General features: G+C 46.8%; 1 protein-coding gene across 2 annotated transcripts in view; it reads right to left on the reverse strand.

Moving 5' to 3' along the window:
- The window catches only part of LOC142256225 (C3a anaphylatoxin chemotactic receptor-like), a 76,856-nt gene extending 54,224 nt beyond the window's left edge, over positions 1-22,632 (reverse strand). The window contains exons 1-2 of one of the 2 annotated variants that reach the window (XM_075327797.1): positions 22,567-22,632; positions 8,900-8,980 (exon numbers count right to left, since the gene is read on the reverse strand). In XM_075327797.1, coding sequence (XP_075183912.1) covers positions 8,900-8,967 — 68 coding nt within the window. In that variant the 5' untranslated portion in view covers positions 8,968-8,980; positions 22,567-22,632. Of the gene's footprint in view, positions 1-8,899; positions 8,981-9,178; positions 9,295-22,566 lie in introns of those variants that run through there. The other variant, XM_075327799.1, reaches the window with a different exon arrangement.
- Positions 22,633-23,238: the final 606 nt, after the last annotated feature.

Genomic DNA, 23,238 nt, shown 5'->3' on the forward strand with positions numbered 1-23,238 from the left:
ACCCACACTCCTCACATGGAGGGTCTGCACTCCTAGAAAATGGGGGATATGATCCCGTTTTTTCCTTACAATAAATTTGTGAAAGAGGGAATGTTTTGGGGAGTTTTCTTTCAAATAAATGTTTTTTGTCGATTTTTTTTGTTAGTACTGACAGTTTGTGGCGTCGGGTATCTGATAGACACCATGACATTACAAACTGCTGGGCTTGATGTCAGGTGACTTTACAACTAGTATCAACCCCATTTATTACCCCGTTTGCCACTGCACCAGGGCACGGGATGAGCTGGGGTGAAGCACCAGGAGTGGCGCATCTAGTGCATGCGCCACTTCTGGGGCGCCTGCGGCCTGCTATTTTTAGGCTGTGAAGGCCCAATAACTATGGACCTTCCCACCCTGAGAATACCAGACCACAGCTGTCCGCTTTACCTTGGCTGGTGATCCAATTTGGGGGGGACCCTACTTTTTTTTTGTAATTATTATTATTTATAAAATAATTATAAAAAAAGAGCCTGGGGTGACCTCCACATTGGATCCCCAACCACGGTAAAGCTGCCAGCTGTGGTTTTCAGGCTACAGCCGTCTGCTTTACCCTAGCTGGCTATCAAAAATGGGGGGACCCAACATCATTTTTTTTTAACTGTTTTTTAAATAAAAAAAATTAATGGGCTTCCCTGTATTTTGATTGCCAGCCATGGTAACGCCAGGCAGATGGGGGTGGCAACCCATAGCTATCTGCTTTATCTGCACTGAGAATCCAAAATACCGCGGAGCGCTACGTCATTTTTTTTAAAGATTTATTTTTACAGCACTGTCATGTCAAGCAATCAAAATACAGGGAAGCCATTTTTGTTTTTAGTTATTTAAATAAATAATTAAAAAAAATATATATGGGCTCCCGCTGCATTTTTTGTATTGCTAGCTAAGGGTAATCCAAGCAGCTACTGGCTGCTAACCCCCACTGCTTGGTGTTACCTTCACTGGCAATGGAAAATCCAGGGAAGCATTTTTTTTTTTTTTTTGCCAAAAAACTACAAAAAAAATGACGTGCGCTTCACCATATTTTTGTATGCTAGCCAGGTACAGCAGGCAGGTACGGGCTGCCCGTAACCCCCAGCTGCCTATTTGTACCCGGCTGGGAGCTAAAAATATAGGGAAGCCCTTTTTTTAATTAATTCATGAATTTTATGAAATAATTTAAAAAGAAAAAAAACGATGTAGGCTTTGCCCCATTTTTGTGTCCAGCCGGGTACAACTAGACAGCTGGGGATTGGAATCCACAGCACAGGTTAGCCCGAGGTTTCTGGGCCCCTCTGCTGTGAATTGCAGTCCGCAGCCGCCCCAGAAAATGGTGCTCTCATAGAAGCGCCATCATCTGGCGCTGTATCCAACTCTTCCAACAGCCCTGGAGCCGGGTGGCTTGTTGGGTAATCATGAGTTAATACTGGCGTTGTTTTACTAGCCAGTATTAAGCCAGAGATTCTTAATGTCAGGCACGTTTGACCCGGCCATTAAGAATCTCCATTAAAGGGTTAAAAAAAAGACACCACACAGAAAAAAAATACTTTAATAGAAATAAATACGCAGACACATTAGAGACTCCATCTTTATTACCCCTTGTCACCCCTCCACGATCCTGCTCTTCTGTCTTCTTTCCCCTTCAACACATGCAGCTCTGCTCCATCAGACAGCACAGCTGCATAGGGGAAGACGCTGTGCTCCGTGCAGAAATCACTCTGTGAGAGTGAACACAGGCTCCCGACTCTAAGCGGTGGCATGGGTTGCCATAGCAACGCTGCTCCGATCACGTGATTCCGGTGCCGCTGCGTGCTGGTAGCGGGTCGTCCCCGTCACCAAGCGCGTTGCTATGGCAACAGTGATCTCCGTGATTGACCGGCTGTGTCAGCCGGTCAGGAGCCGGCTTCTGCGGACACTGGTAACTACGGTAAACATCGGGTAACCAAGAAGCCCTTTCCTTGGTTACCCGATGTTTACCGTAGTTACCAAGCGCAGCATCGCTTCCACGCGTGCTGCTGGCTGGGGGCTGTGGTCACTGGTTGCTGGTGAGATCTGCCTGACAGCTCACCAGCAACCCATGTAGCGACGCTCCAGCGATCCCTGCCAGGTCACGTTGCTGGTGGGATTGCTGGAGTGTCGGTTAGTGTGACGGTACCTTAAGGGAACGGGGAAGCAGAGCGGGGAGTCAAGCTAGAGCATGTCGCTGGTACACGGCGATACACAAACGTGCACCATGTAACAGAGAGATGCAATGACAGGTCCTACATGACGCGTCATAGTCATGTGACCAGTCTGTAGCCAATGAGATAACAGGCATGTGACTGGTCACATGGCTATTTTTCACGTCACGATAGGTCCTGCATCACTGCTGGCAGTGCTGGTTACCGGGAGGATTCAGCGATCATCGGATGGAATAGCGGCAGGAGACAGAGTGCAGGAGGGATCGCGGGGACCGGAAAGTGTTATGGCAATGTTTATTAACTGTATGTGTACATTTATAATGTGTTTTTATGTGTTTGTGATTGCCTCCTATTGTTTCCTATGCGGTTCGAGTTCAGTTTGTCGAACGTTTGCCGTACCGAACTCGAACGAGACGCCCGTTCGGCGAACCGAACTCGAGCCGAACCGCGACCGGTTCGCTCATCTCTAGTTGTAATTCATAATCTCTGAAAAAAGGCAAAGAAAGCAAAAATCAGCCAGGGTATGTAAACTTTTGAGCACAACTGTACATGCCTAGTGGAGTAAAGTTGTAGCCTCCAGTATATTGGCTGCACTATTTAACCCATGCACTGTCGAATGAATAAACATTGCCACAATATCAAGCAAGGCATCATGAATCATAGTGTTTCCAAACACTTCATAAAGGAACATAAAAAAACCCCGAATAATTTAAATCTAATTATAATTGAACAGATCATGGATCATGGTTCAGATCAATATGGGGATCTAATAAGAATGAAGTATTACTGGTTATATAAAATGGGCACCCTAATAACCGAGGGTTTGAATATTGCCCTTGAGAGTGAATAAGGAATTTTATGCAATGTGTTTGTTATCCCAAATAATTCTAAATGATTTTTATTAATATAGTATTATTGCATCTTTTTTAATATATTTATATTTTATTAATGGAATTTGATTAACTCTCTAGTTTTAGAGAAACATCTATGACCAGGTTCAGTTTTAACATTTAATTGTTTTTACATATAATTGTGTTATTTTGTTCTACTATATCTGTGTCAGATCTATGGAGAAGATCAACTGGTTATTAATTCATTGTTTTTGTATACACTAATTAGTTAATAAATTGATTGCATGTCCTGTTTAATATATTACAAGAACAAGAGAAAAGGAGTAATATTTGCAAAAAATGTGGAGCCCACCTGCAGCGGTCGCCTCAGGGACACAGCTCCACCTCCAGGGATGCCGCAGCGACTTCTCTTTGGAACGTCTGGTGACAGGTATGTCTGGTTATTTACATCTGGGTCGTGACGCCACTCACGGTTTGCGGTCAGGGTTAGGGGTGACCGCCACTGCAGCTTTAACGAGCGTCTGGGACTGATGGAGTGTGCAGTTTGATGGTGTGGCCTCCCAAGAGTGAGGCTGGCCCCAGGGGCTCGGGTGTGTGTGTGTGTGTGTAGAGCAACAGGTCACAAAATAATCCAGTCTCAGTCCAAAGAGCCTTGCAACTGGTTTTTACTCACTTTCAAATGCTTCAAGTGGTATCCCGGGCGATGCTGAGATGAACCGGAGGGAGAACCAGGTATCCTTCAGGCTGGTGTAAGGGTAACTGTTAGCTCGCCTTCCTAGCACTTCTTGTTTCGGATAACCCCCGACTTGAAGTATAATGGGATTCATCCAGGGAAGTCGCAACTACCTTTTCTCCCCTTTCTGGCCCGTTTGCCGGCAGCGTGGACCAAGTAAAGACAGCTCCAGGTTCTATCCCACTTATGGGCCCCCTCATTGCTGCTGAGGCTTGGACTCTAATGGTTGGTGTGGCACCTCGAGTACCCTCACAGGCAGGTTTAGCAGACCACTCAATGGATGTCTGGCTCTAGGGACCTGTTCCCCGTGCGTGCCTGGTTTACCAGAAGTCCCCGTACTAAACTTCCCCGCTTCTCCTGAGGTGTCTTTCAGGCTGACTATGTGGCAAAGGTTCTCCCCCGCCAACAGCCACTACACAAGCAGGGTCTGACTAGCGTGTCCGCTCTCTTGCATCCCTACTTCAGACTGGCTTCCTCCAGCTCCTTTTTCTGACTGCCACTGCAACCTAGCAACCAGCACCTCCTCTTGACCCCTTGATGAGATGTGGAAGCTACTGCCCCCTCTTGGGTTTGCCCAAGGGTCCCCTCAATGGTGTGGGAGACCTGGTCACTATGTGTCTGTGCATACACACCCTATTCCAGCCTTTAGGATTACTTATTTGCACTCACCCAGCATGGGTGCAGTACTCAGTGGCGCCTGACCAGGTCAGGGGTGCCACAAAAGCAAACAACTTTATTGGAAAATCACTATACAGACATAGTGATTTTCCAATAAATTTGTATGTTTTTGTGCACACATTACTCCTTTTCTCTTGTTCTTGTAATGAATTCTGAGTAGTGCACTCACCAGTCCAGCCATACTAAGGCTAGTCAGGCGACTATAAGGTTAGCTTAGTGATTAGAATCTTGTTATTAACCTGTTTTATATCTGTAGAGTATCTTTGTTCATCACAATGTAAGAGCACCTGAGGAAGAGGACAGCATTAGTCCTTGAAAAGCACAGTGCAATAAATTATTAATCCTTTTTCTATGGTCTGCAGCGCCCTGTTATACACCATTTTCTTTGTTAATTCTTAATGTCTATCTCTTTACATCATTGCAATTGAGAAGGTGTACGGTGCAGTGGACCAGGAATGATCCATCCACCTCCACCGCAGGAGGGATTTCTTAGAATTACACAAGCTCCCCTGCCCGGCCATATTCCTGATTGCATCCATTGTTACGGACCCGACCGCAGCAGCCTGAGGAAGAACTGATGAACACTTTCCCCATCACAAGTGGAAATATCACGCTCCACTAGCAGCTGTGGATCTCCTTGAGTGTCATAACCCAATATGCATGGGCCTTTCCAACCTGAGAATACCATCCACCAGCTGTCTGCTTTATTTGGTCTGGGTATCAAAATTGTAGGGGACCCCATGCCTTTTTAAGAAAACAATATTTATCTAAGTAATTAAGAAAACATGTGGGGGGTCACTAATATTTTGATATACAACCAATATGCAGCACACAACTGGAGGCTGCAGCCTCCAGCTGTTGCTTTATATGCACTGGGTATAAAAATACGGGGGACCAAATGTCATTTTTTCCAATTATTTATTTATTTTTACATTTCACTGCAGGTACCCAGATAGCTAGTGTGAGGGAAAACAATCACAGACACAGGCACAAAGCGTGGGGAAGCAGTATGACTGCAACCAATCACAGATGCTGTCACAGAGGGTGGGTGGGAGAAGCAGGAAATGTTCATAAGGTTTAATGAGCAGACATGTAAGCAGTGTTACAGCCATGCAGAAACTTGGTAAGTATAATTGACTGGTGCCCGGTTATGTGACCCTGGGGGTCGCTCAAAAATAAAAGGAAATAAAAGGAGAATAATAAAAAAAAATGTTTTTCATGTCGCCACTTGCGCTATGCGGCTATATGGGGAAAGCCGCCGCTGCAAGGTCCCTCACTGCTGGGACTGGAGATATTGAACAGCTTGGATGTTGTGGACCTCTGCAAGTAGAGCTAAGCCCCAGGGGAGGATGATGGTTGTTGTAGTATGGTAAATATTGGTGATGCAGAGGTGCAGGAAGAATTCAGACAACACAGGGGGCAGGGGGTTTAACTTGTTCTTTACTCACTGGTTCTATGAAGCTGCAACCCAGCTGGTGCTGGTCTCTACCAATCTGGACCGCAGGTAATCTGGTATTCCCTTAATCCCAGTGTCGGTGTGGTGACCTGGTGAGCATTACTTCCATGCACGCATCTGCAGTTGGTGGGTCCCCGTGGCCTGAAGCGTTTTGGGGTCCCCTCCTGTTGTCATAGTCCTGGCCCATAATGCAGGCAGCTTGAACCTCTCTTGGGTTTTGGGTTGGACCTCTGTCCCAGTTGCCAGGTTCTTTCTTTGCTACTGTGCTCTGGACTCTAACGTTGGTGAGGAACCCTGATAATTCCCTCACTGGGCAGATTTATCAGGTGAACTTAAAGCGTCTTCCTGAACTAGGGCTCTGCACCCCACTGGTGCTCAGTCACATGAATACTCACACCGTACTCTCCCTGGCGACCATACACCTTGAGCCCAACAAGCCACTTTTCACTTTCTCTCTGGACGTCGACTCCCTACTCCCCTTTTTTAGATGTCCGTTCACTGTCAACTGTCCTTACTAGCCCCTCCCCTTCCCATGTTTCTGACTAGCGGATTGGATAAGTCCCGACCAATAGGTGGCCATCCATCAGATCTGTCTCTAGCCTGTTACCCAGTCTGGAAAAAAGGGCATGGATGTGTGTTGTCTGAATGGTATTTACCGGCACTGGTCTTCCGAGAACCCTTAGTTAGCACTGCACCTGTTAATGGGTGCAATACCCTGTGGCACCTGACACCTCAGGGGTGCCACGTAATTGTCTTGCTTTAATCCTCATTTTGCTTCCTTTTACAGCCCTTGATCTAAGCAGCCAAACTCAAACAGTAACATGGACTTCCCTGAGAAGTCTGTGTTCTAGTTCCGTGCATGGACAATAAGTGTCTGGTACGCACCCTGAACTTTAGAGTTCTAGATTGCCAGCTGCGCACATGCTGAGCCTAGATGCCATTACTTGAAACCCTGACTGCCGACATCTTCAGAATGACCGGACGCCGCACAGAGCAGTCGCCCGCCGAGCAGAACGGAGCAGCCGAGCGACAAGCAGAACGGAGCAGTCGAGCATCGAGCAGAACGGAGCAGCCGAGCGCCAAGCAGAATGGAGCAGCCAAGCAGAACGGAGCAGCCGAGCGGCAAGCAGAACGGAGCAGTCGAGCATCGAGCAGAACGGAGCAGCCGAGCGCCGAGCAGAACGGAGCAGCCGTGCGCCGAGCAGAACGGAGCAGCCGAGCGCCGAGCAGAACGGAGCAGCCGAGCGCCGAGCACAATGGAGCAGCCATGCACAGAGCAGAGCGGCCCCACACAGAGCAGAGTGGCGCCACCCGATGCACAGAACAGCGTCGCAATAGACCAGCAGCTCCAGCAGCACACGACATAGTATTACCCCTGCCTCCTTTGACCTCTCTGCACAATTCCCCGGTGAGCTACATTCGGATTTTAAGACGCACCCCTCATTTTCCTCCCAAAGTTTTGGGAGAAAAAGTGCGTCTTATAATCCGAAAAATACGGTACTTTAATAACTGTAAAATCAAAGCTTTTCTGTACTATAAAAACTCTATAAAAATGTGGCTTCACATCTGAACCAAAAACACATCAAATAAGAGGGAAAAGACATAAAAAATGCAACAAATGTGCAATAATCTGAGGCATAGTTAATGGGTAATTTGATTCTGAAACCTGCAGAAAGCAAAGAACAATATTTATTGAAAGTGTGAACACGGCCTAAAGGCCGCTTTACACACTGCGATATCGGTACCGATATCGCCAGCGTGCGTACCCGCCCCCATCGGTTGTGCGACACGGGCAAATCTCTGCCCGTGTCGCACAACATCGCCCGGACCCGTCACATGAACTTACCTTCCCTGCAATGTCGCAGTGACCGGCGAACCGCCTCCTTTCTAAGGGGGCGGTTCGTTCAGAGTCACAGCGACGTCACAGCAGCGTCACTGAACCGCAGCCCAATGGAAGCGGAGGAGCAGAGATGAGCGGGACTCCCGCCCACCTCCTTCCTTCCGCATTGCGGGCGGGAGGCAGGTAAGGAGAGCTTCCTCATTCCTGCGGTGTCACACGGAGCGATGTGTGCTGCGGCAGGAACGAGGAACAACTTCGTTACTGCTGCAGTAACGATATTCAAGAATGGACCCCCATGTCACCGATGAGCGATTTTGCACGTTTTTGCAACGATGCAAAATCGCTCATAAGTGTCACACGCAACGGCATTGCTAAAGTGACCGGATGTGCGTCACAAATTCCGTGACCCCAACGGGATCACTTGAGCGATGTCGTAGCGTGTAAAGCCCGCTTTACAGACAAAAAAGCCAGATGTCATACAGTGAAGCATAAAAAAAGGAGAAAATTCTACCTGCTACAACACTGAATGAATGAGCAAAAAATAAAAGCATAAGTCTTAACTAGAGATGAGCAGGACACACATATGAGGTCACGTCCGCCTGAAAATTCGAAAGTCGCACCGTAGATGTGGGAAGGTAAAAGATTCAAGGCTTCATGTCCAGTCGCCGGGTTCCACTGACCGGGATGCTTGACCGGAGTAACATGAATTGATCCGCTCATCTCTACACCCAACCATCCTGGATATAATAGGACCATCCCGTATTTTGGTCTACGCCCTGCAGGCTCGGGTGTCTGCTGAATGTCCATCACTGCCACCGCCCCTCTGACAACGTCTACTGCCAGGATAGAAAGAAATGGCAAATGGGTGTGTTTTGGATGTGGCGCATGCAACGCGCCACATGATTTGTGCCTCTTTCTGTTCTTCACAAGTTGTGAGGTGAGATGTTAATGGATGACTCTGACATGTAGAAGGGTTTGATGTATCAACCTGAGTTTCCACCATTTTGGTAGGAATAATGGCGCTGCAGGTGGAGCGGATTTATCCCTATGAATATTGATGTAATCGGGGCGGAGGCTCGGATATATTTGTGAATGGAGTCTGCACTGATATCTCAGAGAAATGAAGAATTAGGAATATAAACTTACCAGTAGACGTCATTGTTGTCGTCCAAAGTTGTATTAGATGTGGTCAGATTATCATCACCAGGATCCATTCTGAGGATTTATCTACAAGAAAAATAAATAATAATAATATTAATAATAGTAATAATAATAATAATAATAATAACAGACTATTATATGATTATCATGTCTGTGCAGAAGAAGTTGTGCCATTTATTAAAGGACTAGTTTAGTTGTTTTTTATTTACTATCCCCTCTGTCAGTAATCAGTAATGTGTGTAGAGATTATATTACATTACTGACCAGTCTCCGTCTTTTGCTGTTTCCAGCTTTTCCTTTGTTCTGAGTCTCATAAACTAACACTGAAAGTGCTCTCCGCTCCACACAGAAGACGCTGAGTGATGCGGCAGGACAGAACTGCGGTCACATGATGATGGAGCTGACAAAAAAAAATTGATGGCATTTCAAATCTTGCAGTGTAAACAGTTACATAACTGAACATGGCATAGACTAAAACAGACGGTTGCACTCTGAAATGCTAAAGCATGCTGACCATTAATGTAAAAATATAGATATGCATTACTGCTTAGGAAAATCTAGGAAAAGAAATACCTCAATTTTTACTAGATTTTTTTTAAGCAGTAATGCAGGTCTATATTCTTACATTCATGGTCTGCATGCTTTAGCATTTCAGAGTGCACTTGTCTTTTTTGGTGGCGTAGACTGAAGCAGCGCTGGAAATGGCAGAAGATGACAACTGGTAAAAATTGTAAAACTATAAAATACATACTGCTGCACTCTAGAATGCTAACAATGAATAAGGGAACTCTGGTATTGCTTTACTGCTGTAGGAATATTTGAGAAAAACAGATACCTAGCTTAGACATGCTTAGATTGGCCAATGCATGTGAGCCTGATAACCACAACAAGGTGATCTCTTATATATTGAGACCCTAACTTGAAATGCCTCTATCTGGGTTAAAAACTTACACGTCTGGGGAGAAAGGATCCTGCTATAAAGGGGGATGGAAACAGCCTGGTTATAGGGAGGAGAGTACAGTAGTGATGAGCGAGTACTAAAAAGCTCGGGTGCTCGAAGCTCGGGCCGAGCATCCCAAGATACTCGTGTACTCGGGCCGAGCAACGAGCCCAATGTTATCCTATGGGAGACCCGAGTATTTTTGTGAAATGACCCCCGGCAGCATGGAGAAACCCTAAAAATGTCACAGAAGTCTCAGAAGAGTGCTCAAATGACATGGCAACAGCATGGGGAAGACCCCTTGAAGCATTTATCACTCAAAAGTCACAGCTGTGAACAATTTTGTCCGCGTTTCACGCCATTTTTACGGACTCACCAGAAAACCTTCCAAAATGACCCCAAAATGATTTTTCATGGCAGAAATGTTAAGGGCACATACCCAATAGTGAGATAGAGCTGGTGTATGTTACTTTTTGAGATTAATACATGAAAGATTTTACGTGAAAACATTGTGTGGCACTCCGATGTCCCTGAGAAGAGACGTACATGAAGGCCTCTTGAGTCTAATGTGCCCATTTTGAGGAAGTGAGTCTTTGTAGTATTTTCCTTTGCCAGGGCAGTCCAAAATTGTGAGGTTCACCAATGCCCCTGCATAGAGACGTGCATGAGGGCCTGTAAACCTGAAGTGCCCATTGTAAGGAAGTGGGTGTATTATAGTATAGCCCTTTGGCAGGGCAGCCAAAAATTGAGAGGCTCCACATTGTCCCTGGATAGAGACGTGCATGAGGGCCTCAAAACATTAAGTGTCCATTGTCAGGAAGTGGCTGTATTATAGTATAGCCCTTTGGCAGGGCAGCCAAAAATTGGTAGGCTCCACGTTGTCCCTGGATAGAGACGTGCATGAGGGCCTGTAAACCTGAAGTGCACATTGTAAGGAAGTGGGTCTATTGTAGTATAGCCCTTTGGCAGGGCAGGCAAAAATTGAGAGGCTCCACATTGTCCCTGGATAGAGACGTGCATGAGGGCCTGTAAACTTGAAGTGCCCATTGTAAGGAAGTGGGTCTATTGTAGTATAGCCCTTTGGCAGGGCAGCCAAAAATTGAGAGGCTCCACATTGTCCCTGGATAGAGACGTGCATGAGGGCCTGTAAACTTGAAGTGCCCATTGTAAGGAAGTGGGTGTATTATAGTATAGCCCTTTGGCAGGGCAGCCAAAAATTGGGAGGCTCCACGTTGTCCCTGGATAGAGACGTGCATGAGGGCCTGTAAACCTGAAGTGCCCATTGTAAGGAAGTGGGTCTATTGTAGTATAGCCCTTTGGCAGGGCAGGCAAAAATTGAGAGGCTCCACATTGTCCCTGGATAGAGACGTGCATGAGGGCCTGTAAACTTGAAGTGCCCATTGTAAGGAAGTGGGTCTATTGTAGTATAGCCCTTTGGCAGGGCAGCCAAAAATTGAGAGGCTCCACATTGTCCCTGGATAGAGACGTGCATGAGGGCCTGTAAACTTGAAGTGCCCATTGTAAGGAAGTGGGTGTATTATAGTATAGCCCTTTGGCAGGGCAGCCAAAAATTGGGAGGCTCCACGTTGTCCCTGGATAGAGACGTGCATGAGGGCCTGTAAACCTGAAGTGCCCATTGTAAGGAAGTGGGTCTATTGTAGTATAGCCCTTAGGCAGGGCAGCCAAAAATTGGGAGGCTCCACGTTGTCCCTGGATAGAGACGTGCATGAGGGCCTGGAAACCTGAAGTGCCCATTGTAAGGAAGTGGGTCTATTGTAGTATAGCCCTTTGGCAGGGCAGCCAAAAATTGGGAGGCTCCACGTTGTCCCTGGATAGAGACGTGCATGAGGGCCTGTAAACCTGAAGTGCCCATTGTAAGGAAGTGGGTCTATTGTAGTATAGCCCTTAGGCAGGGCAGCCAAAAATTGGGAGGCTCCACGTTGTCCCTGGATAGAGACCTGTTAGGTTCTTAGTGCCTCCGTGCTTGCATTTAAAAACCGCACGTGTGTGCCTGTTGGTGGCAGCTTTCCGCTGCACTTGTGTGCATTTTGCAAAAACTTGGATATAACGCACAAGTCTAGTGAATACACATCAGCACAGCATTGCAAAATGCGCAAGGGCGTTGTCAACGAACAAGGAAGTGGACGTGATGGTGGTGCAGGCAGAGACCGAGGTCGTGTGCAAGCTCTAATTTCGCCACAACAAAGGGCCACATCTACTCGCTCGCACGTCCTGTCCCAAATTCTTGGGGACCGCAGCAGTACACCGCTCTTGAACCAAGACCAGTGTCAACAGGTTGTTAGTTGGATAGCGGATAATGCTTCCAGTCAGATTGGCACCACCACAAACACTCTGTCTTCCACACGGTCAAGTGTCAGTAGCCGTGATACTGCACCGCACATTTCAGAACCTGATCCTCCTTCCTACCACCAGGCCGAGTACACGTCCATGGACATTACTGATCCCACACTTGGACACTCGGAAGAGCTGTTCGTTCACGTTTCCATTCACACATTCTGGCCTCTCGCCAGCTCCTGTTGAAGTGGGTCATGAGGAGATCGTATGTACAGATGCCCAAATATTTCAGCAGCCATTTTCTCCCGAAGTTTGCAACGTGTCTCAACAAGGGGTGGACGATGATGAGACACAATTGTCAGGAAGTCAGGAGGAGCAGGGTGCGGAAGACGAAGACGACGTGGTGGCTGATCCAGTAACTGACCCAACCTGGCAGGAGGATATGCAGAGCGAGGACAGCAGTGCACAGGGGGAGGGAGGCGTAGCATCCCAACAGGCAGTAAGAAGCAGGGTGGTGGCCCCAGGCAGACGTCAGGCAACTGTTCCCCGGAACAACACGACACAAGGTGCCTGTACAAATGTTAGGTCTTCCCGAGTCTGGCAGTTTTTTAAGTTGGCTCCAGATGATTCTAAAAAGGCCATTTGCAACAACTGCCGTGCCAGCATCAGCAGGGGTACCAAAACTAGCAGCCTGACCACCACCAGAATGATCAGGCACATGTCAGCCAAGCACCCGACTTTGTGGGATGTACAACAGAGTCGAGGAGCAGTGCTTGCTGATGTCACTGCTACATCTTCGCTTGTTGTGCATGCGAGCCAATCCCCTGTCCATGCTGCCCGCGAACAAGCCTCCTCCGGCCCTGCACCTCTGTGTTGCCCACGCAGAAATAACACCATCATCAAGCACGTCCTTGTCCCAGCGCAGCGTTCAGTTATCCATTCAGCAAACCTTTGAACTCAGGCGCAAATACACTGACAACGCCCCACATGCCACACTTCTAAATGCTAACATTTCGCGACTGCTTGCGCTGGAAATGTTGCCTTTTAGGCTGGTTGAGACAGAAGCATTCCGCGACCTGATGGTGGCAGCTGTCCCACGTTACTCGGTCCCCAGCCGCCACTATTTCTCCCGGTGTGCCGTCCCCGCATTGCATAACCACGTGTCACAAAACATCAAACGTGCCCTGAACAACACTGTTTCACCCAAAGTCCACCTAACCACAGGCACGTGGACAAGTGCATGTGGGCAAGGCCGCTACATCTCGTTGACGTCACACTGGGTTAATATTGTGGAAGCTGGGACCCAGTCTGAGCGAGGGACGTAACACGTCCTTCCCACACCAAGGTTTGCAGGCCCTACCTCAGTCAGTGTTTCACCCACACTCTACAGCTCCGGAATGTCATGCTCCTCAGCCTCCTCCTCCTCCTGCGCATCCTCATCCACTTTACCCTCCACACCAGTCCCAAGCTGGATTTGTCGCGGGCGGAGGAGGGGACGCTGCGCTCTCCCACTGCTCGGGTCCGGCTGCCGCAGCTCTACGGCTGCTGCTGCTCGGTGGCTCGAGCGATGGCCGGATCCCGGAGGCTCGAGCGGCGCTCCTCGCCCATGAGTGAAAAGGGGTGGTTTGGGTTTTGGGGATATTGTCCGTGACGCCACCCACGGTTGTGGTGATTGTGTGGACACTACCGCTGCTCTGGACGGGTATCCCGGGAGCCTGTGACAGGGAGCAGCTTTGTTGTTATTTCTCCCCTCCGTGGGTAGGGGGGTTGGTTGTCCCGGGGCCCGGTGATGGGGTAGAGATGGATGACAGGCGGGTAGCGGGGCCTGATGAGGTGCAGGGTCGCAGGGGCAGCGCTGTGCCGCACGGCACGGAGGTACTCACTCAGCCCAATGATGATGACACAGTTCACGGTAAAACAAGTGGCTGGATGGACGGGTCCCTCGGACGGCTGTGGTTGTTCCTCCCTGCAGGTTAGTGATGACTGTCTCTCCCTGCACCTAAGTTCAGTGTTGGTAGTGATGGTTTCCCACCGGTAACCCGCTCCCCGACCTGGATATGGGCCGGAGGAGACCCTTTTGCCCACAGGCGCTGGCCCTGGGAGACGGTTGCCCTTGGCGGTGGCGGTGTCTCCCCTTCACGGTTGGACGGTTGCCTTCTATCGTGACTTGGCTGTTTGGAAACCCTGAGGTCCCCTTCACTAACGGATTTGGCAAATTCACGGCGACACCAAGCCTTGCCGGGATCCGAAAGGCCCCTGCCAATGGTGCTGTCTTCTCTTTGTATACCGGTCCGGTACGGCCGGGTCACCACCCGTCCACGGTCCTTACGGCAGACTCCAATCGGCCTCCACTGCAGACGGTCACCACATCCTGCCAACCTTGCTGTCCTGTCCGGGCCACACACCTGGACCAACTTCAGGCTCTTTGCTGTCACTTTTCTCCTCTCTACTACTTTCCTCCTTCCACTTCCTTAGCTTAACTCTCACTGCCTGTGTTTTCCCTCCTCCTTGGTGAGTGGAGACCAACCGCCTGGCTCCACCCCCTGGTGTGGACAACAGCCCCTGGGGAAGGCAACAAGGATTTTGTGTTTTGACTATGATATGCCTGCAGGGAGTGTGGGGTGTGTAAGTGTTGTGCTCTGTGGCCCCTGGCTTGTCCAGGGCGACACAGAAGCACTGCAGCACTGCCTCGGCGAAGCGGCAACAGGCTGTGCTGAAGCTAATCTGCATAGGTGACAAACCCCACAATGCAGAAGAGGTGTGTACAGCTCTGAAACAGCAGGCAGATCACTGGCTCACACCTCTGAACCTAAGCCAGGAAAGGTTGTGTGTGACAATGGCCGTAACCTGGTGGCGGCTTTGAGGCGAGGCCAGCTGACACATGTTCCATGCGTGGCCCATGTGCTCAACCTCGTGGTTCAGCGGTTTCTAAAGTCATACCCAGAGCTGTCTGCTCTGCTGGTAAAAGTTCGCCGCCTGTCTGTACATTTTCGAAAGTCACCTACTGCTTCAGCCGGCCTTGCCGGCTTTCAGCGCCTTTTGCATCTTCCGGCTCACAGACTGGTGTGTGATGTCCCCACGCGTTGGAATTCAACTCTGCACATGTTGGTCAGGATATGTGAGCAGAAGAGGGCAGTTGTTGAGTACCTGCATCACCTAAGCCGTAGGGAAATGGGTCAAACTCCACACATAACACCTGAGGAGTGGAGATGGATGTTCGACCTATGTACCATCCGCCAAAACTTTGAGGACTCCACCAAGATGGTGAGCGGCGATGACGACATTATTAGCGTCACCATACCGCTTCTCTGCCTTCTAAAATGGTCTCTGCTCAAAAAACAACCATGATGCATTTCAGGCGGAGCGCGATGAGTTTGAGCAAGAAACAGTAGTGGGTGTGGGTGATAACACACAGCCCAGCCTCGTCTCATCACAATGTGCAGTGGAGGACTATGACGAGGAGGAGGATGAAGACATGGAGCAACTCACTGGCCAAATTGAGGATATGACATGCAGTCATATCCTCGGTTCAGCGTGGCTGGCCAGAGGACAGGGTAGATGAGGAGGAGGAGGAGGAGGAGGAGGAGGACAGCATGTTCAGTCATCGTGTTGGTCAGGATACTGAAGTGATGGCTGTTAAGAGTCTGGCACACATGGCTGACTTTATGGTAAGCTGCCTGTCTCGTGACCCTCGCGTTAAGAACATCTTTGCCGACAATCATTACTGGTTGGTAACACTGTTACACCCACGCTACAAGGAGAACTTTATGTCTCTTATTCCCGAGGCGAAGAGGTCAGGCAAAATGCAGCAGTTCCAGAAGGCCATAGTCACGGAAGTAGGCAAAGCATTCCCCTCACAAAACGCTAGCGGCATAGGTCAGGAATCAGTGGACAACCAAGGCGTACAGCCGAGAGGGGCACAAGTCCAATACGCCAGAGGTAGGGGAACAGTCTTTAAGATGTGGGACAGTTTTCTCAGGCCCTCACATACCACAGCCCCTGAGGTGCGGGGTAGTGCCACAAAAAATCCTAAGTTTGCCCAGATGCTCAAGGAGTACCTTGCAGATCGAACAACTGTACTCCGACATTCCTCTGTGCCTTACAATTATTGGGTATCCAAGCTGGACACGTGACATGAATTGGCTCTCTACGCCTTGGAAGTCCTGGCCTGCCCTGCCGCTAGTGTTTTGTCAGAGCGTGTTTTTAGTGCCGCAGGTGGAATCATTACAGATAAACGCACCCGCCTGTCAACTGTAAATGTTGACAGGCTGACTCTGATCAAGATGAACAAGGGTTGGATTGGGCCAGACTTCACCACACCACCAGCAAATGAGAGCGGAATTTAAAGTTTGCCATGTACCTACACTCACCCATGGGTACACACTTCTGGACTTTGGCTAATCGCTGGACTGCTCCTCCTTCTCCTCATGCGCCATCATGATGACCGTTACAATAGTTAGGCCGTTGTTTCAGGTATACCCCCAGTGGTAAATTTTTTCGACCAGTCTTTCAGAATGGACATTACAACGACAGGCGACCCGCTCCTTTGCAATGGGAACAATGTTTTGAGGCCCTTATGCACATCTCTATCCAGGGACAATGTGGAGCATGACGCTGCCACCGACTGCAACACACACGTGCGGTTTTTAAATGCAAGCACGGACGCAATAAGAACCTAACTGGTTTTTAGGAGCGACAATTACTGAGAAGTCTGACACTATCAGCCACTGCTGACTGACGTGTATTATACACTAGACTTGTGCGTTATATAATAGTTTGTGCAAAACGTGCACCTGTACGCTGCCACCGACAGACACACACGTGCTGTTTTTAAATGCAAGCACGGACGCAATAAGAACCTAACTGGTTTTTAGGAGCGACAATTACTGAGAAGTCTGACACTATCAGCCACTGCTGACTGACGTGTATTATACACTAGACTTGTGCGTTATATAATAGTTTGTGCAAAACGTGCACCTGTATGCTGCCACCGACAGACACACACGTGGTGTTTTTAAATGCAAGCACGGACGCAATAAGAACCTAACTGGTTTTTAGGAGCGACAATTACTGAGAAGTCTGACACTATCAGCCACTGCTAACTGACGTGTATTATACACTAGACTTGTGCGTTATATAATAGTTTGTGCAAAACGTGCACCTGTACGCTGCCACCGACAGACACACACGTGCTGTTTTTAAATGCAAGCACGGACGCAATAAGAACCTAACTGGTTTTTAGGAGCGACAATTACTGAGAAGTCTGACACTATCAGCCACTGCTGACTGACGTGTATTATACACTAGACTTGTGCGTTATATAATAGTTTGTGCAAAACGTGCACCTGTACGCTGCCACCGACAGACACACACGTGCTGTTTTTAAATGCAAGCACGGACGCAATAAGAACCTAACTGGTTTTTAGGAGCGACAATTGCTGAGAAGTCTGACACTATCTGGACTGTTTTAGACTGTGTACACCAGCCCCAGATATGATGAAGGCTGGTATACGGTCACCACTAGGAATGGCTATATACCCTGCCTGCCTGCCTGCCTGTATACTGCTACAATAGTCCTGACAAGGACTCTTCTGGTCACTAGCCTGTATTCCGACCTGGCTATACCCTGCCTGTATATAGCAACAATAGTCCTGAGAAGGACTCTGCTACTGTACTCCGACCTGGCTATATCCTGCCTGCCTGTATACAACTAGAATAGTCCTGAGAAGGACTTCTGGTCACACTGTTTGCAGCCCTGCTCCGGAACTAACTATAAAGGGCCGCAAAGCTTTCCCTGAATCAGCGACACTCTCCCTGCACTGACTGTCTGGATGGCTGTGTGCAGAGCACAGCACGCCCGCCGGTGTAAAGGCTCGGTGACGCTGTGCAGGCCGGCCAATCACTGCAATTCCACAACTAACAGGGCTGTGGCATTGCAGTGGTCTGCCAGCCAATCCCTGCATGAGGGCTGGCTCTCAAAAGAGCGCCAACATGCCGGGATGAAGACCACGAGTACAGCACGAGTATCGCGAGATTACTCGGTCCCCGCCGAGCAGCCCGAGTACAGCGATACTCGTGCGAGTACCGAGTAGTTACAAGCATGCTCGCTCATCACTAGAGTACAGTCAAAAAGAGATGCACTAGAAATATATCAAAAAGACTGACTCGTACATCCAACAGGTCAGGTCACATCCTATAGCAGTGATGTGATACCAGAGTTTCCTTATTCATTGTTAGCATTTTAGAGTGCAGCTGTATGAATTTGTGTAGTTATATTGTGTTTTCAGCTAGCACCTGTTCACACCTATTGGATGTGCGGGTCAGTCTTTTTGATATAGTGGTAAGAAAAGTAATACACTCTCTGCACACATTACTGATTGCTAACAAAGGAAACAATAAAAAAAAATCAGAGGGGTCCTGTAATCACATGTATCTCCACTTTATATTATGGGGGAATTTATATTTATATAAGACTGTATGGAGTTAAATAAGCCACACACTGTATAGTGCTTTGATTTCTACAGTGTACAAAAGTTTTGGCTCTGGGCAAAACTTGAAAATGTACAGAATATTAATATTTTTATACTTTATATGGCAGTGCAAGGACAATTTGCCACATATCTTCCGATATTGTGTGCCACAAATATGTCTCCATAGAAAGTCATTATCTGCTGTGGAATGACCTGCTTTTTAATATTAGCAGCACTTGCCTGGGCCTGTCCCGCCCACAGCTGTGACTCAGTCACAGGTACAGGAATGAAAAGCACCAGGTAAGTGCTGCCTCAAGCAGTTCTGCATTTGATGTTTGAGGCAATATGGCACCCCAAACAAAATATAATATTTAGTGTAGGACTGCCCCATGGGATTTGCCGGGACGTTGGCGGGGTGGCTCAAAATATTGCAATGTTTTGCCAAAAATCTCTAATTTATCAACAAATACAGTATAGAAATCGTGCTGGCTCCTTCTCTTTGAACTATGTAAAATATCACAGTGTAACATACCAATCAGTGATACCCATGTCAATATTCTTTTCATCACAATATTAAAATGATTGGTGTTTAGAATAATAAAACAATACTAGATAATAATACTTATCAAGTATAATCATATACTTCATGAGACTTAACATCCTTATGTTGTAGGTATAATTTAGTTTTCAACCAATAGATTTCAAGGGTTTCCATCTTTATTACTCAGATTTTATTAACTTGAAATATATTTATTAAACCTGATAATATAAAAAAAGTCTAACCATAAACCAAAATAAATTAATACATAAGTGAATAAAATGTTTTTTTCTCAGAAAATGAAGGGTTTTTCTTTTAACGCTCTCATCACCATATTTAACCAAGCCATATTCTTGTGCTAGACATTATATGATTTAATGTTGATGTGTTTTCTCAATTGAGATATTAAAATAAAAAATAGAATAAAAATAAAATAAGAAAAATAGAATAAAAATAAGTATAAAATAAGTAAAATGCCAATTTTGGTGTGTGTGACAGAAACAGAGTAATTATGTTAATATCTTCATATTCCGCATGATTTCATACCTGTCCTACCATTGTATTACCAAAATAATCAAGTTATGCAACTTTGCATGTAATACCTTTCTTTAGTGTAAAAAATGTCTAATTACTGTAATTCTTTATTTTATTATACCCAATAGTAATACCATTGCACCTTATTAATATCTCTTCTGTGCCAAAATTTTGTGAAGAATATGTATTGCTCAAATGGGATTATGTAATCAGGATCAAAAATACATTTTGGGCCTTAATAACCTGAAATATTATTTTAGGAGATCTTAGGAAATCATTCATATATCATGACCTAAGTTAAAAAATATTTATTACTAAATCATATGTATACAATTATATATCAACCTTTATATCGTATGTGTCTAAAGAAATGCTTACCAATCTGTGTACCAAAAAATTCTATAAAAATACAGAAGAAGGTATATATATATATATATATATATATATATATATATATACAGCGCCCCTGGGCCACTCAGGGCACTACTAGGAACTGCATCCTCTCGGGGATCGCTGCAAGTTGCGCGGCAGCAGAAGGACCTGTGGTGACATCACAGTCATGTGATATCACCGTAGGTCCTGCACTGCGGAACTCCCAGACCCGACCTGGAGACCGCGCCGCTATTCAAATGTACGTGCCTCTTTCAGACGTGCGTACATGTGAACAGTGCGGCCGGTGACAGGACTGAGGCGGAGGAGCTGCTCAGCCCCGCACTGACACAGCAGCCGTCATCACACTGCCGCCGGAGCAGCAGAGAAGAGGACCCACAGGGCTGCAGGTAAGCGCTAAGGAGCCAAAGAAAAAAAAAAAGTATATTCTCACCTCTCCTCCTCGATCCCTCGTTGCCTCCAGCTGCTTCTTCCAGACAACAGGACACAGCTCCGGCTGTGAGCTCCCAGGCACGTCCGATGGCTGTAGGACCTGACAGTGATCACCTGATGCGGTCACCTGACGCATCAGCTGAAAGTAAGTCTCGCTGTGACGCCGGCTTTTTACCGCCTGGCTGGCTTAAACGATCAGCTGATGCCATCAGGAGACTTCATCACTGATTACCGGCAGCTCCTGCAGCGATCGGACATGTGTATTTTTTTTTTTTTTTTGCACTGATGCATCAGCTGATTGTATAAAAGCCGTTTATACAATCAGCTGCTGTGTGATGTGATTCAGGCCCTTGAACCTGACACATCATCTGATCGCTATGCCCTCCAGCAAACCGATCAGATGATATTGGATCCGGATTGGACGGCGCAGGACCCTTGACCCAGGATTACTGCGGAGGGGGGTTCTTTATTTCAATAAAGAAGGAGTCACTAATTGTGTTGTGTTTTATTTCTAATAAAAATATTTTTCTGTGTGTTGTGTTTTTTTATCTGTATAATAATTAAATTATTAAAGTAGTAAATTATAATAGAAAGATGGGCACCGCTTCTGCATTTTTCACCCACTACTGATTTTGGCTACAAATATTGATGTAAGATACTGACAAAATACTGAAAGTGTGATCGTGGCCTAAGTATGTGATAACTTATTCATCAGTGGTTGTCTGATTGCTGGGACCCGAAATGATCGGCAAAATGTGCAACTTCTATCCCCCATTACACTAGAGCTCGTGTCTGACCTGACCCCTGATCCATTCATTACCTCAGTGGCTGCGAGCGCTGGGCTTGTTTTCATCTGACTGCTCCACAGAGGATGAATAGAGCTGCGGTCACACATCCCACCCCACAGAGGATGAATGGAGCTGCGGTCACACATCACACCCCACAGAGGATGGATGGAGCTGCGGTCACACATCCCTCCCACAGAGGATAAATGGAGCTGCGGTCACACATCCCACCCCACAGAGGATGAATGGACCTGCGGTCACACATCCCACCCCACAGAGGATAAATGGAGCTGCGGTCACACATCCCACGCCACAGAGGATGAATGGAGCTGCGGTCACACACCCCACCCCACAGAGGATGAATGGAGCTGCGATCACACATCCCACCTGCTGCCGCTGCATTGTATAATGGGCATATAAGTGTCCTGTCAGGGATAAAAGTTCCCCAATCTTTCGGTCGGTGCGGTTTCCACTGGTCTGGTTCCACCGATCAATAAGTCATCACCAACCTAACCTGTGGAACGGTGATAACTTGACACCAAAGATCCCATTACTGCAAACTACTGTAATTGTACAGAGTTATTGTGTGTGTGCCCAAAGTTTTTGAAAGGTCTGGCAGAAGTGACCAATCTGTGGCTGTCACTACTGAACCTACAACCAGGCATGGCCATGCGTGATAATGGTTGTAACCTGCTGGCAGGTCTGAAGCTTGGCAAGCTGGCACACTTACCATGCCTGGCCCATGTGCTCAACATAGTTGTTCAGCATTTTATCTGAAAATGATGAAAAAATACAACATGACCAAATAGGCAATTTGGGGATTGTAAGAAAGTGTCGATCATGCTGACAGAATCCTAGTAAGAAAAGAAATCCCACAATGTGCAGATTACTCTTATAATATATTGCTGCTATATCAAATAGAAACCTAATAAAAAAAAATAGATGATAGATAGATGGATAGATAGATAAATAGAGGGATAGATAGAGAGATAGATAGATAGATAGATAGAGGGATAGATAGATAGATAGATGATAGATAGATAGATAGATAGATAAATAGAGGGATAGATAGAGAGATAGATAGAGAGATAGATGGATAGATGGATGGATAGATAGATAAATAAAGGGATAGAGAGATAGAGGGATAGATAGATAAATAGAGGGATAGAGAGAGATAGAGAGATAGATAAAGAGATAGATAGAGAGATAGATAGATAGATAGATAGAGAGATGGATGGATTGATAGATAGATAGGTTTCATTACCTACCTTCCTTCTCCTCCAGGATCTCTTCTCCTTGGTCAGTGAGAGCAGCGGATCCTCTGTCTATAACCAGCATTACTCCTGTATACATATATCCACTTCACTGACCCCCAATCCATCAGACACTTCCACTAAGTGCAAACAATTATCAAAGTACAGAATTACAGTTCTTTATGTAATTTATTTAGTTGTTAGTGAAACATCTGGATGTTTTGGTTTATACATATTTTATACATATCATTTTTAATGCTTTTTCTTGACCTTTATACAAGTGTCTGCACTTTTAGTCTATTATGATAATAGAGCAATATAAGTGTTTTTGTTTTATTTATTGATTTATTTATTAATTATTAGACAGAGCTGTGTAACAGAAGACAGCTGTAATCTCTACAGTGGGAGAGTTGTGTACAGAGGGACAAGTCACTAGCTGCCATTTTTCTGAAGCATAATGGGCCATCCAATGGTTAAAAAATGTAAACCATTTTTATATTCATCTCACCACTGACTTCTCCAGTCCCTACGTTACTCACCACCACCCATTCGGGGCATCTTCAAATTCTGCTTCTTCCTTCTCACCATAGAATATTTGTGCATTCAAGACTTCCAGAAGACCTGGAATCTGGGAGGATTCTGCACTCACGACCGGGATGTCACATTGTACATCATGACACTGTTGAC

The sequence above is a fragment of the Anomaloglossus baeobatrachus genome, chromosome 11 (genome assembly GCF_048569485.1).
Source record: "Anomaloglossus baeobatrachus isolate aAnoBae1 chromosome 11, aAnoBae1.hap1, whole genome shotgun sequence".
NCBI lineage: Eukaryota > Metazoa > Chordata > Amphibia > Anura > Aromobatidae > Anomaloglossus > Anomaloglossus baeobatrachus.